General features: G+C 40.0%; 1 protein-coding gene across 4 annotated transcripts in view; it reads left to right on the top strand.

Moving 5' to 3' along the window:
* The first annotated feature begins 670 nt into the window (after positions 1–670).
* Positions 671–14,021, top strand: part of OCRL (OCRL inositol polyphosphate-5-phosphatase) — a 51,840-nt gene continuing 38,489 nt past the window's right edge. For 2 of the 4 annotated variants that reach the window (XM_086387209.1, XM_086387207.1), the window contains exons 1-4: positions 751–930; positions 1,196–1,275; positions 5,640–5,719; positions 8,736–8,774. In XM_086387209.1, the coding sequence (XP_086243335.1) occupies positions 892–930; positions 1,196–1,275; positions 5,640–5,719; positions 8,736–8,774 (238 nt within the window). In that variant the 5' untranslated portion in view covers positions 751–891. Of the gene's footprint in view, positions 931–1,195; positions 1,276–5,639; positions 5,720–8,735; positions 8,775–14,021 lie in introns of all 4 variants that reach the window. The other 2 variants (XM_086387210.1, XM_086387208.1) reach the window with 2 other exon arrangements.

Genomic DNA, 14,021 nt, shown 5'->3' with positions numbered 1-14,021 from the left:
CCACTGGGATTCTCCAGGCAAGAATACTGGATTGGGTTGCCATGCCCTTCTCCAGGGGATCTTCTCGACCCAGGGATCAAACCCCCGTCTCTTACATCTTCTGCTTTCGCAGGTGGGTTCGTTACCACTAGCGCCGCCTGGCAATGCAGGAGACACAAGCAAGCACATGGCTTTGAAATGTCAAACCTGCATCGCGGTGTGAAATAACCGTGGGTTTTTGTCATCCAATGCTTTCCTAACAATGAGTTATATTAGGCAAGGGATGTGGGCCAGGGATAATATATTTGGTGTTTGCCTGCTTACAAGTGAGCTTAAAGGGGGACAGAGAAAGCAAAGGTATGATCTCTGGGGATTTTTCCGATGTAGGGTGTGGAAGGATGGAGTGAGGTGGGAGGACATCTGAGTAGTAGGATAACCAGCATGGTCCATTCTGTAAACCATAATAAGGATATTTTGAATGGAGGATATGGGTCCTAGTGGCCCCAACACCTTTGAGTTATTTGATGGGTATGACTGTACTTTGTTTCTATTGCAACCTTCAAAATCCCCAAAACAAGTCTGGCGTCACAGACAGCCTTGAAAGCTTATCCCTTGCTGGACGTGGGGGAGACGCCCCCAGTCCGTCGAGTTGGCCTGCAGTTCCACAGGTTGGCCGCAGGGGGCGGAATCTGCGGCGGCCTGGAAAACTGGCGGGGGTGGGAGGCGCCGCTCTCTCTCGGGTCAGGCTCCCGGCTCCCGGCTCTGGGCTCCAGGCTGCGGGCTGCCCGCGCCCAACACGGAGCTGTTTCTCTAAGGACGCGCAGCCGAGGCTAAGGGGTGTGAGGACGCGGGAGGCAGTATCGTCGGATCAGCCCGCAGTCCGCAGTCCCGCCGAGCCTGGAAGCCGCCGGGATGGAGCCGCCGCTCCCGATTGGAGCCCAGCCCCTTACCGTATCCGCCTGAGAGAAGGGGGAGGGGAGGCCGCGCAGGGCGGGGGTGGGGGTCCGCGGGACTGCGGATCGCGGCGGAGGGGCGGCTAGGGGGCAATCGGGCTCCGAAACCCAGCCGAGCGGGAGAGGGGGGCCGGCGCGGGAGGCGCTGCCTCGGACGCTGGGGAGGAAGGGTGGGCAGAGGGGCAGGAGCCTCTCGCCACCCTGCACCGCGGGTCCCCTCCTGGGCCGCGCTTGTAGAGAAGACCCTTGACTAGCGCCCGCATACTATCGAGGGTATGGAGATGAAGGGTCCTCTCCGGGAGCCCTGCGCGCTGACCCTAGTCCAGAGGAACGGGCAGTATGAGTAAGTAACCACCTGATACCCACAAAGGAGGGGAGCCTGCCATTACCTCCCAACCCCAAACCGCGACAAGCCACGCACCCTCCTCCCACTGAGGCCACGTGGGCAACAGGTTCGGCCCGGGTGTGAAGTGCCAGTGCTCTAACCACCCGGCTTTCTCCCCAAGTTTGCTCCTGGCCTGTGGCTCAGGAAAGGGCTTCAATGGGCAGGCAAGCAGGAAGCCTGGGTTCTTAGTTCCTGCCCTGCAACTGACATGGGTTGTGTAATCCTGGGCTGGTCAATAAAGCTTTCTGGGCCTTAGTGTCCTCATCAGTTTAATAAAAACATGAACTGCCTTACCTTATAGCCTTTGGAGTTATAACTGGGAGAATAATAAATACGAAAGTGGTTTACAAAGAAGTAAAAGTGCTGTAGAAATGCTTCATTGTTAACCTTCTCTTAATCTCATTCAACTGGTTCCTCCAGTCTCCCCACCCCTTTATTCCATTTGCTTGAAGGCATATTCATTAATTCAGTCATGATTTTGTGTAGGCCAGTAACTGCTTCACTTACTGACTTGACTATTAGAAAAAGTAATGACATGTGTAGAAATGTAAACGACTTTGGGCCTTTCATCAGGGTGTGTTACCTTCCACTCTGCCTTGGACAGTTTGATCAAAAGGTTTTGATAAGCCATCACTATGGCTGCTGATCTCACTTCTTTGCCACTAATGCTTCATCTAAAGTATCTCTGATGACTATCCTATATAGGTAGGTCCCTATCCCCTTATGCCCCAGCCACCGCCCCTGGTTGTTGGCTGGTTTCTTGACATCAGTGAAGAATTGTCAGTCACTTAAATCCTGCCATCCCCCAACAATGGATTCTGCTTAAAAACAATTTTTCTCAGCCCCTGCGTTTAGATTGTCCAGATTCAATCTTTGTCTATGCTGTCTAGTTTACAGAGAAGAAATTTCCATTAGCCTAGCCTGCCCTATTCTGAAACTCTTGGTGCCATTCAAACTGGATGTCAGCTGGTTCTATGGAAGTAGCTCTTCCCTAGATTCTGCTTGGTCAGTTCTGTTGATGTGATAAGTTCGTATTTTTCCCAGATTTCATCAAACTGGAAGACCAGTTTAATGAAAGTAAATTCAACAGAAAAGTGAATTGAAAAGTGGAACACCAGTACCACTTCCAAAAGCAAGAATAGAATGGGAAGATGTGAACCTTGGGCAAACCATTAAATTTTTTGTGCCTCAGTTTCCTCTTCTTTAAATTATGAGGATTAAATAAAAATAGCTACAGTGTTGAGATGACCACATCTCAGGATCTGTTCCCTTGGTTCTGTAGGTTTGGAACTGTTCGGCTGATAAGGGAACAAGCAGCTGGCCTTGAGAGAAACACCTCTTTCTATCTGGTCTCATGTACTGGAAACACTTTTAAACTTGCAATGGTAGCTCTCTTGATTATTTTTGTCTTCCCCCCTAGAGAAATCAAATTCTATGTTACAGTTCTGTATAAGTTATGAATATAGCACAAGTCACACTCAATGGCTTGATGTGTGTCAGGTACTCTTCTAAGCACTTGCATGAATTAGTTCATTTAACTCTCATGTAAGGATTGCTGTGAAATTGTAATATTATCATTGTCATCCCCTTTTTCTTGGTGTAGAAATGGAGGTTTAGAGAGGTTAAGTCATTTGTTCACAGTCAGGAAGTAGCATAGCTGAGATTTAAAGGCATGTAACATCTCAGAATTAGATCATATTTGAGAAGTTTCTTTTGAAATCATTTATTAGAGACACTACATTATTGGTCTATATAATCCTTGTCTCTTGGGTGCCTTCTTTAGTTTTGTAGTTCCTGCTGTTAACCATAGGAGAAATTTACTTGAGAGACTAAAATTACAATTGAAAACGATTTTATTGCACACAAGGACTCAAACACTGACGTTCTTTTTTTTCAAGGTAAATAGATTATGATGCAACCTGTTGTTTCATCTTTAACCTTCCTTAAACAAATCAGAGTATTTCCTAGGGAAATATTTGTGGACTTGACTTGATTTCCCAGTTTATGTTTTTTGGTTTTTTTTTGGGGGGGGTCACATTTCTTTTTTAAATTGATATTTATAACATTATGTTAGTTTCAGGTATACGATATAATGACTTGATATTTGTATATACTATGAAATGATCACCACCATAAGTCTTATTAACATTCATCACCACACATTGTTAACAATTTTTTTCTTTGTTTCTGTCTTTGTGCCACGTGGTATGTGGGATCTTGTTTCCGGGGCTAGGGATTGAACCTGCACCCCCTGTATTGGAGGCATAGAGTCTTAACCACTGAATTGCCAGGGAAGTTCCTTCAACATTTTTTTTCTTTTGATGAGAACTTTTAAGACATATTTTCTTAACAACTTTCAAATATACAGTACATTATTATTAACTATAGTCATCATGCTATACATTACAGCCCCAGGACTTAACTATTTTCTAACTGGACATTTGTACCTATTGACCTCCTTCACCCATTTCACCCACACACCCCCATCCTCTGCCTCTAACAACTACCAATCTGTTCTCCATGTCTTTGAGTTCAGTATTTTTGGTTTTTGTTTTTCTGTTTCACACATGAGATCATATGGTATTTGTCTTTCTCTGTCTGACTTCTTTCACTTAGCATAATGCTCTCAAGGTCCATCCGTGTTGTCTGTTTTGTGTTGGTTTTTAACAAGACAATCCAGTTGAAACTTTACTGTTGATGTTCAACATCATTTCTGTATTACTTTACTTGGGAATTACATTGGTTTGTGTTCATTTTCCTTAAAGTAAGCTCTTTCTCGTTGACCATTGCTTTGTCCTTCTTATCTAGTTTCTGGTCTACATCTGGGTTTATAGGACTGTACTCAACTCATGAACTTTGCAGTTTGAGAAGGACCTTCCCCCATACTCTTCTTTCTAATCACGTTAAACTATAAATCCCTGAAAGTTAGGCAAGTAGAATCAGAGCAGAAAAATGGCACTAATATTTTTATCTCCCTTAGTTCTATCTAAGCATTTCTTTCCCCCAAGTTACCCCTTCAAAGTTAACCAATTTGAAAAAAAATTCAAAAAGCTAAAATGACAAGCCCCCAAAAGACAACAAAATAGAAATCAAGCCCTTCTAAAGAATGACTTCTAAGGTCAAAAGTTGACCACATATGTTTAGAAATTCACCTCTCTTTGTAGCTTAATTAAATGTTTATTCAACTAAAGTTATTGATCATCTATTAGGTAAGAGACAAAACTGAATATGATAGGGTCTTTGCTTTCATGGAGTTCAAATCTGAGGGATTCGTATGTAGTTTTTTGTATGTATGTATATAGTTATATATGTAACTATAATGGAGTCTGTTAAGTGCTATGTTTGAGGGACACGCAAAGGCATGAGGCCACTAGTTCTGCCTGAGGTTACTTGGGAGGAGTTTCACAGAGGAGTTGATAGTTTGAGCTAGGTCTCAGGGAAGGAAAGAATAGTGCTCCTGGCTCAAAGAACCACCTGAAGAGTGATTTGGGGGAAGTTAGGAGATGTTCAGGATGACCTTTTACCAGTAGGTTACACCTTGATTCTGGACCACTAAGATTAAGTAGTAAGTGAAAATTAATATTTCAGGAATACATAGGAATTTGGAAGTCTTGTATTTCATACTGAGGGGCAAAGTTCAGTTATGCTTACCAGAAATACTAGCATTAAATTGTAAACCATGATGAAAACACAGGGATATAAAAGCAATCTGGTTGTGATATCTGCTACCTCATTGGTCACTGGATTATTTTGACTAATGCAGCTGGCTGGGCATCTCCTCTTACTTCTCCGTGAACCTGTATACTTATTTGAAAAGATAGAATCATTCTTTGATAAAAGCCATGGGAATAAAATCAGAAAGCTAATTGATGAAATTTATAATCCATTTATTCAACAAACGTGAGGGACTGCTACATGCCAGGTGTTGTACTAGGTGCTAGAAATACTGTGGTGAAAAGACAGCCATAGTCCCTTCTCTCATGGTCTTCACACCTAACTGTTAGTTCTTCACTCTGGTATGCGTAAGCTGAAGGTGTGTGTACTATATCTCATGCTCTTAAAATTGTAAACTGTTTTTAGGACATAGACTGTGTTCTCCATGGCATTGAACTGTGGGTATTCAGGTACTGATCATCACTAACATCCTTTTAGACCTAAAGCAATATCTACCATGATTCTCAGATCCAGGTAACAAGATCCAACAAGTCTAATAAATACAGACTAGATTTGTATAACAATACAGCAATGTATTTTGTTGTTAAATTTTTTTTTTTTTTTAGTTTTTTAGTATCTATTCATTGATGCATTCTTCTGTTTCCTAGGCTAATAATCCAGTTGCACAAGAAGGAACAGCGTGTTCAAGATATCATTCCTATAAATAGCCACTTTAGATGTGTTCAAGGTACTAGCTTTAATTGCTTAGTTAGTTTTATAATGTTTTTTTCTTTGGTCGTTATCATTGTATAATATACATACTTAAATTTGTCACTGCACATAAAATGAAATGCATTACCCTCTGTAAATAATCTACCATTGAGAAGATGATAAATTCTTTGTCTAAGAGTACTGAAGGATTATATTGAAATATATATATTCTCACCTGCCACCCTGGCTGGGGTTAGAGATAGATGTGGTCTGTTACCTATGTAGGTAGTCTTTTATGCTGATGAACCTATATGTAGATTTTAATCACATTCTTGGGCTTAACTGATAAACTGCTCATTGTAAACTATCAAGGTCATTTCGATTCACATGCGTTCAGCACTTTCTCCCCACACTATTTGAAATTAAAACATTTGGCAACATGTCTTGCCAGATTGTAGTACCTTACATTCAATTGTGCTGATTCTCAAACCTTGACATTGGTGAATCATAAGAAAATCGACTCTGGGGAGGAAATACTTGGCTTCCTGCCTTCAAATTTGGGGAAAGGGAACAGAAAATCTGTTGTTTCATCTGCTACAATGAGACTCAAAAATTGGGAGGTTTGTGTAGGAGGTGTTGCTTCTGTCATTTCACATTGCCCTAGAAAGGAAATTGATTATTAGAGAACAAATGCATTATGTTTCCAGTGGCTCCATTGGCTTATCTGACAGGCATTCTGTGTCAGCTACAGCTTCTTGGAAAACTTGAATCCTGCCTTGCATAAATTCTTTCTTAAACTACATGCAACTTTTTTGATCACAAAAGTAATATATGTACTGTAAAAAGTTGGGAAAGAACAGAAAATTATAAAGGAAATAAGTAAACTCACGTCCTTCAGAGATAAAATACCTAACATTTTCCTTTTTTCTACACATGTAACTTTTAGGGTTGGTGGAGCTCATATGTATGTGGTTTTTGTCCGTTCTATTTGCTATCATGTTTTGAGTGCTTTTACATGCTATTAATAGTTGTATACTATTCAATTTTATGAGTGACCTCTACTGTAGTTATTCCCTGTGTTTGACATTTGAGTTATTTTTTGTTAGTATAAATAATGAATCTTCCTGCATGTCTCTTACTTCCTTAGAATTTATTCCTATAAGTAGAAATACTAAGTGGGCATGACTTTTTAAGAGAGCATATATTAAGAATTAAAAATACCCACTGTGAATAGAATCCATATTGTGTAGTAGAATGAAATCTTTTATTTAGCCTGCCCTGTGTAAGAGAGACATTGAAGGAGGCACCTGCGTGCTGAAATAAGTTACTGTGGTCACCTCATTTCTGATAGCATAGTGCTTTTTGTTACATACTCAGCCCTTTAAGGAGGAGAAAAGCCAAAGACAATGATGTTAGTATCTTGTTGACCCTATACCTTCTTTGTGCTACTTCTAGAATCTCTTTTACCCTGTTTCTCTTGGTATTGTCTTTAATAAGAAATAGATGGCAGATTGCTAGGTTGGAATCTAGGAAAATTTGTGTGCATGCACATAGTAATCCTCATGACAAAAGGAACAGATACCTCCTTGAGTTTTCACATCCTTTCTGTTTCCCAACCTGTACATCTATTTTGAAAAATCTATGAGTACTTGGGTTTTAAAGAATTAAAGTTACCAAAGAGCAGTTGTGAACTAATACCTCTGTCTTGAAGCACTGTTGTCCCTTACTTCATTCATCATGCTAGTAAAAGTATTGAGACTATTCTCTAATATTAGACAACTTGGGGCATCCGGAGAAGGCAATGGCACCCCACTCCAGCACGCTTGCCTGGAAAATCCCATGGACAGAGGAGCCCGGTAGGCTGCAGTCCATGGGGTCGCTAAGAGTCGGACACGACTGAGCGACTTCACTTTCACTTTTCACTTTCATGCATTGGAGAAGGAAATGGCAACCCACTCCAATGTTCTTGCCTGGAGAATCCCAGGGACGGGGGAGCCTGGTGGGCTGCCGTCTCTGGGGTCGCACAGAGTCGGACACGACTGAAGCGACTTAGCAGCAGTAGCAGCAGCAGGGGCATTATCAGTTCTTCTGTTGTGCCTGAGTAATGGAGCCAAATTACAATCCAGGCAAGTGAGGGAGCTAGAAAAGGTTGAGATTACTCCTGGCCGAGGTGGATCCAGACTCATCCCAAGGAGTCAGTGCCTGCGTGCTCAGTTGCTCTTTACGACCCTAGACTGCAACCTGCCAGGCTCTGTCCGTGGAATTTTCCAGGCAAGAATACTGGCGTGGGTTGCCATTTCCTCCTCCAGGAAGGAGTCAGTACCCAGAGGGAGTACCCGGAGTTTAACCAGCCAGGAGGGTCTGACAGGTGCCAATGGCCAAATCCAGGGAAGTCCAAGAGGAAGTGATGAGTTGGATCTAGACACTAGAGGTAAGGGAGGAAGTCTAGGTGAGCCATGGAGAGAAAACAGAACTTTGAACTTGACCTGTTTTATACTTGTTGGGTGTGGTAAGCCTTGGACCCACAACTGTTAATGGTAGCCTGAAGATAACTTCAAGTATTCTCTGTTCCTGTGTGGGGCAGGGGTGGAGGTAATGAGGTCATTGGAAGTTTTTCAGAGACTAAATTTGAGTTAAGAAAGTAATTTACCTCTAGGCTTTTGGGGTCACTTTCTTGGCTTTTTATAAGAATTATCTAAATGATACAGTTAGATTATATTAAGTTAGTGTGTTATAGTTGAGGGGAATTAAACTCACCTTCACTTGAATTAACATGTTATATTCCCTACTATTGTCATTGCTTGATTTGCTTTGAGGAATTCCATGTGATTACTTGTTCAATGCATTTTTGTTTTAGTTGAATTGCTTATAATTTTTAGGACACAGTGCTATTAAAATCCCCTTTTAAAAGTGCTAAACAAAAAAGCAAAGGATTTTTTTTAATGTGTTCTAAAACCTAGGAGTGGTGATTGAAAGAAGTAGTTAGGTGTGTACTTCTGTGGGTTATAATGAATGGTTTTCTCTTCCCTGATCCTATTCTTCTTTTCCTTTAGAAGCGGAAGAAACTCTTTTAATTGACATAGCTTCAAACAGTAAGTATCTTTCTGAATGGAGTTGATTTTCATTCAACAAATATGTACTTGAAGACCCACTGTATGTAAGACACCTTTTTTGCACAACTTTTATCTTACCATTTTATCCTGTATTCTCTATTTTCATAATGCAGCCATACAAATTAGTATTGCCTCCCCAAAACACTTAGCCTAAGCTTAAGAAAAAGCAGGTGGCTGGCAAGAGTCTTTAAAAAGTTGAAAACATGATCTGCTTTTCTGATGCTGAACTTCTTTGAGATACTAGTTTTTTGTTGCTATCAGTTAAGTCATTCCTGTGGAGTAGGAAATTGTAGGAAGGGTCATAGAGTGTTTAAGGCACAAAAGGTTTATGAGGTTTTTTTAACTACTGATATGTTTTAAGCTTTTTTCTCCTACCTACTTTTGATTTTTACATGTTAAATCATAATGTTTTCCTTAGTTTATTATATTATTTGGGAGGCTACAGAGTCCCTTTTGTACCAGGGAAATCTTTTTTTTCCTTAAAATAATTTTGGTCTTTTATTTAAGACCGTCTTCTCAAGGCATTTCTTTATCAGAGAGAACACGGTCTTCCTTCTCACTGTTTCCATTCTCGCATTTTTTATCTGTCTGAAACAAATCATCTTAGACTTTCTGTGCAAGCTGTTCTCCATTTATCATCTAAAATTGTGCTTTGTTAACATGGGGAGGGAAAAATGGGCACTTGAATGCTACTGTATCTACTCTGTGGTTGCCATGGGAAAAAGTATGTGACGACACGAATCCAAATCAAATGGGGTGCTTTATCTCTTGGTTGAGTCCTTGGATGCCTGGGACTTGGCCCTTAGCTTGGGGCTATCAGTTCATACATAATTTTGCTTAGACATAGTCCCCGTCCTTGGCACTATTGTTTTGTATTACACAGTTTAGGTACTTCTTCTGATTTGGATTTTATTATTCTTTCCTTTGGTCATAAATTTTGGAAGTCTTAAGGGCTGATCCTAAAAGGCTAAGCACATCCAACTTCTAGCTTCTACTGCAGATATCCAGGAGAGCAAATAACCTAATACCTATGTCTTACTGTACTTAAAAAGGAGAAGGCAAGAGCAATACTAATAAAGCACAATGTGAGCAAAGTTTGTTCAGCAGTGACTCACATTGGTGCTGAAATCTTCTGAAATTAGATACCTAAATGTCCTATTCTTAGTATGGAAATAGGTATTTCCATAGCTGAAATGTTAAACTGAGCTTTGCCTTTTCTCTTACAAACACCTAATTTATGGCGTTGGTTTAGTTAGCCTCTCCTACATGGAAATTAACCATGTGTTGCTGTGTCCAGAGTTTAAGTTACTAGATTATATGGGAAGGAGTTAAGTAACCACTTGAATAAAATGCTTCATTTCTGCCTATTTATTAACATTTGTACTGAAACTAGATTTTGTCTTGATCCTTAGGCTTCACATATAAACCTTTAGAGCATAAAATATGTTGCTGGAGAAGACCTTGGGTTTGTTAAGCAAGGCTGATTTAACTGAAACTTTGTTTTTTCACACTGTCTGGATGTTGGTATTAAACATTTTAAAATATTTTTTCTGATTATAGAGATAATACATCCTTCATTATGTACAATTTGTAAAGTTCAGGAAAGTTTAAAGTATAAATTAAAATTACACTCCTGTGACCTAGAGATCACCACTGTAATTAACATTTTTATGTATCTCCTTCCAGTCCTTTACTTATATTTTTACATAATTGGAATCCTAATATATAGTTTTTATCCTGCATTTTCATTTAACAGATATTGTGACCTTTCTCATATCATTTAAAATAGTTTAAAAATATGATTTTTAATGGCTAACATTTCACCATAGATATGCACCAAATTTTGTTAATTTAACTCCTTTGTAAAATTAAGTCACTGTCAAGGAACATGGTATATCTCTTTTTACTTACCGAGGTTCTGTTTATATCTCTCAGTAACATATTGTGGTTTCTTCATAGATAGCAAATATTTGTAGGTTAAATATTTTTTGATGGATTTTTTTGCTGCTATTGTCAGTGGAACTTTTTTTGGGGGAAGCTTTTTCTCTTCTGTTGCTTACCACTAGTATACAGAGCAGCTGTTGACTTTTAGATATTTATCTTTTATCCAGCCACTTTACAGAATTTTATTTTGGGGGAGCCTTTTATTTTCTTTTTTGGTTTTGATAGCCCTAGTCATCTGCAAATAATAGTTTTGTGTCTTTCTAGTAGCTATACCTGGAGAAGGCAATGGCAACCCACTCCAGTACTCTTGCCTGGGAAATCCCATGGACAGAGGAGCCTGGTAGGCTAGTCCATGGGGTCACAAAGAGTCGGACCTGACCAAGAGAATTCACTTTCACTTTTCACTTTCATGCAATGGAGAAGGAAATGGCAACCCACTCCAGTGTTCTTGCCTGGAGAATCCCAGGGACGGGGGAGCCTGGTGGGCTGCCGTCTATGGGCTCGCACAGAGTCGGACACAACTGAAGCGACTTAGCAGCAGCAGCAGTAGCTATTAGTTTTGATTCCTATCTCATTACACCAACAAGAATTTGGAGGTCAACGTTAAATGATGATGATGATGATGATGACATTTTATGTTTAGCTCCTGATTCCAGTGAGAATGCCTCAAGTGGTGCTTCACTGTTGAGGACATTATTGCTTATTGATTTTATAGTTTTATTTTACAAAATATTAAGAAACTGCATATATTTCACATTTGTATGAGTTTATTTAATTTTTTTGGCCATGGCATATGGGCATGTGGGATTCTAGATCCCCAACCGGGGATTGAACCCACGCCCCCTGCAGTGGAAGCACGGAGTCTCAACAACTGGACCACCAGGGAAGTCCTTTGTGTTTTTAAAATGATGAATACATATTAAATTTTATCAAATGTCTTTTTAGTATGTATAGAGATGATTCTATTGTTCTTCCTTATTTGACCTATTGATGGACAGTATGATACTAATTCCTTAATACTGAGCCCTCTTTTATTCATTCTTCAACAAATATTTGTAGAGTGCCTTCTATTTGCCAGGCAATATTCTAAGTGCTGCACAGTTGGTAGAAAATAACATAGATAAGGTTGCTGCTTCTGCTTTGGTTCTTGCTTCTGTGCTATTTGGTACTAGTGTCACATTGATGGCTATAATCCGTTAATCTTTTCCATAAGTTGATGAATACCTCTTATGTGCCACGCACTATGCTCTAGGGATACAGGGAAAAGCAGCATAGGCATGGTACTTCATGAAACTTAGTGCAAGAAACAGCTTTTATTTTTTTATTTATTATTATTTTTAAGAAACAGCTTAAAAAAAAAAAGAAACAGCTTTTAAACTGATAATGTATGGTTACATAGTTGCAGGGTTGTTGTTGTTGTTCTGTTTTCTTTGGCTTCATCACCCACAGCTTGTGGGATCTTAGTTCCCCAACTCAGGATTGAACCCAGGCCCTCTGCAGCAGAACCCTGGAGTCCTAACCACTGGACCGCCAGGGAAGTCCTCATAGTTGCAGTTTTGATAAATACTATCAGGGAGAAATAGAGAGAATTGATAAGACTAAATTAGTCAAGGTCCTTAGGGAAGGCCTCTTTGAAGAAGTGACTTTTAAGTTGAGACCAGAGGGGATAAGTAAGAGGTGAAAATGGGCAAGAGAAGATTCCAGGTAAAAGGAACGTCATGGGTATAGGCCCCAAATTGGGAAGTAGCTTGATACTTTCTTTGAAATGAAAGAAGGCCAGCATGCCTGAAATAAGTCTCAGGCACTAAGGTAGGCCAGGCTAGGACCAGATCCAGTAGAATCTTGTAAGCCATGATGAGGAATCTGGATTTTTAGAGTTTAAAAATTGAAAGAATATGAAGGATTTTATGCCCGTGTTGGGTTGCCAGGAGGCTCTTTCAGTTTAAGCTAGAGTGCTAGAGGGTATGGTGGCAGTAAGAATGGAGAGAACTAGACAGATATGATAAATTATTTTGAAGAGTAAATCAACAGAGGCTGGTGTGGGGATAGGGGATAAGCTGAAGAGAAGTTGTCAAGGATGAATCCTAGGTTTCTGGCATGAATGTGGTTGGTGGTACCATTTGCAGAAATAAGAACATTGCAAGAGGAATGAGTTTTCCTGGGGCTTTAGCCATGTTTACTTTGAAATTTCTTTGAGACATTTAAGTGTAGATGATAAATTGGCAGTTGAATGTATGCATCTGAAGCTCAGAAGTAAGGTCTGGGTCACTAGCACAAAGAGGGTGTTTGAAACCATAAGAGATTATGTGATTGCATTGTATAGCTGTGCTATCAGTTATAGTAGGCACTAGTCATATGTGCCTATTTAAATTAATTAGAACAAAATTAGAAAATCAATTCCTCAGTTGCACTAGTCACATTTCAAGTACTCATTAGCCACATGGGTCATTGTTTACCATATTGCACAGTGTAGTTATTACAGCATGTCCATCATCACAGAAAGTCCTATTGGGCAGTGCTGATACAGAGTGAGGACAAAGATTTAGGATTGAACTCACTCTACTTTTTCAAGTTTGGGTAGAGGAGAAGATACTTCAAAGGGCACTAAAAATTAGTGACCAAAGAGAGAGAGAAACTAGATGAGTATGGTGTCATAGAAGCCTTTTAAAGAGACTATTTCAAGGAGGGATCAACTGTTGATTTCTGCTGATAGATCTGATAATATGACTGAAGAATATCCATTGAATTTAGCAATATGGAGATTATTGGTGACCTTAACAAAGCAATTCCAGAGGGGTAATGGGAGCCAAAGTCACACTGGAATGGATTAAAGAGAGAAACGAAAGGTGAGCAAGTAGTAACTTAACTATGTGTCATTCAAAGCTTGACTGCAGAGGGGAATGTAGAGATGAACTGGAGTTGGAGTGGGATATGGGGTCCAGGAAGGTTTTTTGTTTTAAATAAGGAGAATTTAGAACATGATTTATTTAAATGCTGATAAGAAGGAGACTATGTGAGGGAGAGGTTGAAGATACTGAGGGGAGGTGTCTAGAGAATAATTGCAAGGGTAAGATTCCTGAGAGAACCCAAGGGGTTGTAATTCCTCTGATCTTCTTCCTTGTACCAGAAGGGAAAGGAGAAGATGAATAGAGATACAGGTAGGATATGATGGCTTCCATTTCCTTTGAAGTATAAGGTAAAGCAATCTGCTTGGGAAGAGTGGGATTCAAAGACTGATGATAAATGTGAAGTTGTGAATTGTTTTTCCAGATAGTAGTTGGA

Source organism: Bos grunniens, chromosome X (genome assembly GCF_055505025.1).
Source record: "Bos grunniens cultivar Pamir isolate PY7600 chromosome X, Bosgru_T2T1.0, whole genome shotgun sequence".
Taxonomy (NCBI): Eukaryota; Metazoa; Chordata; class Mammalia; order Artiodactyla; family Bovidae; genus Bos; species Bos grunniens.
Note: the sequence above shows the minus strand (reverse complement) of the source record. Positions and strands in the feature narration are given on the sequence as shown.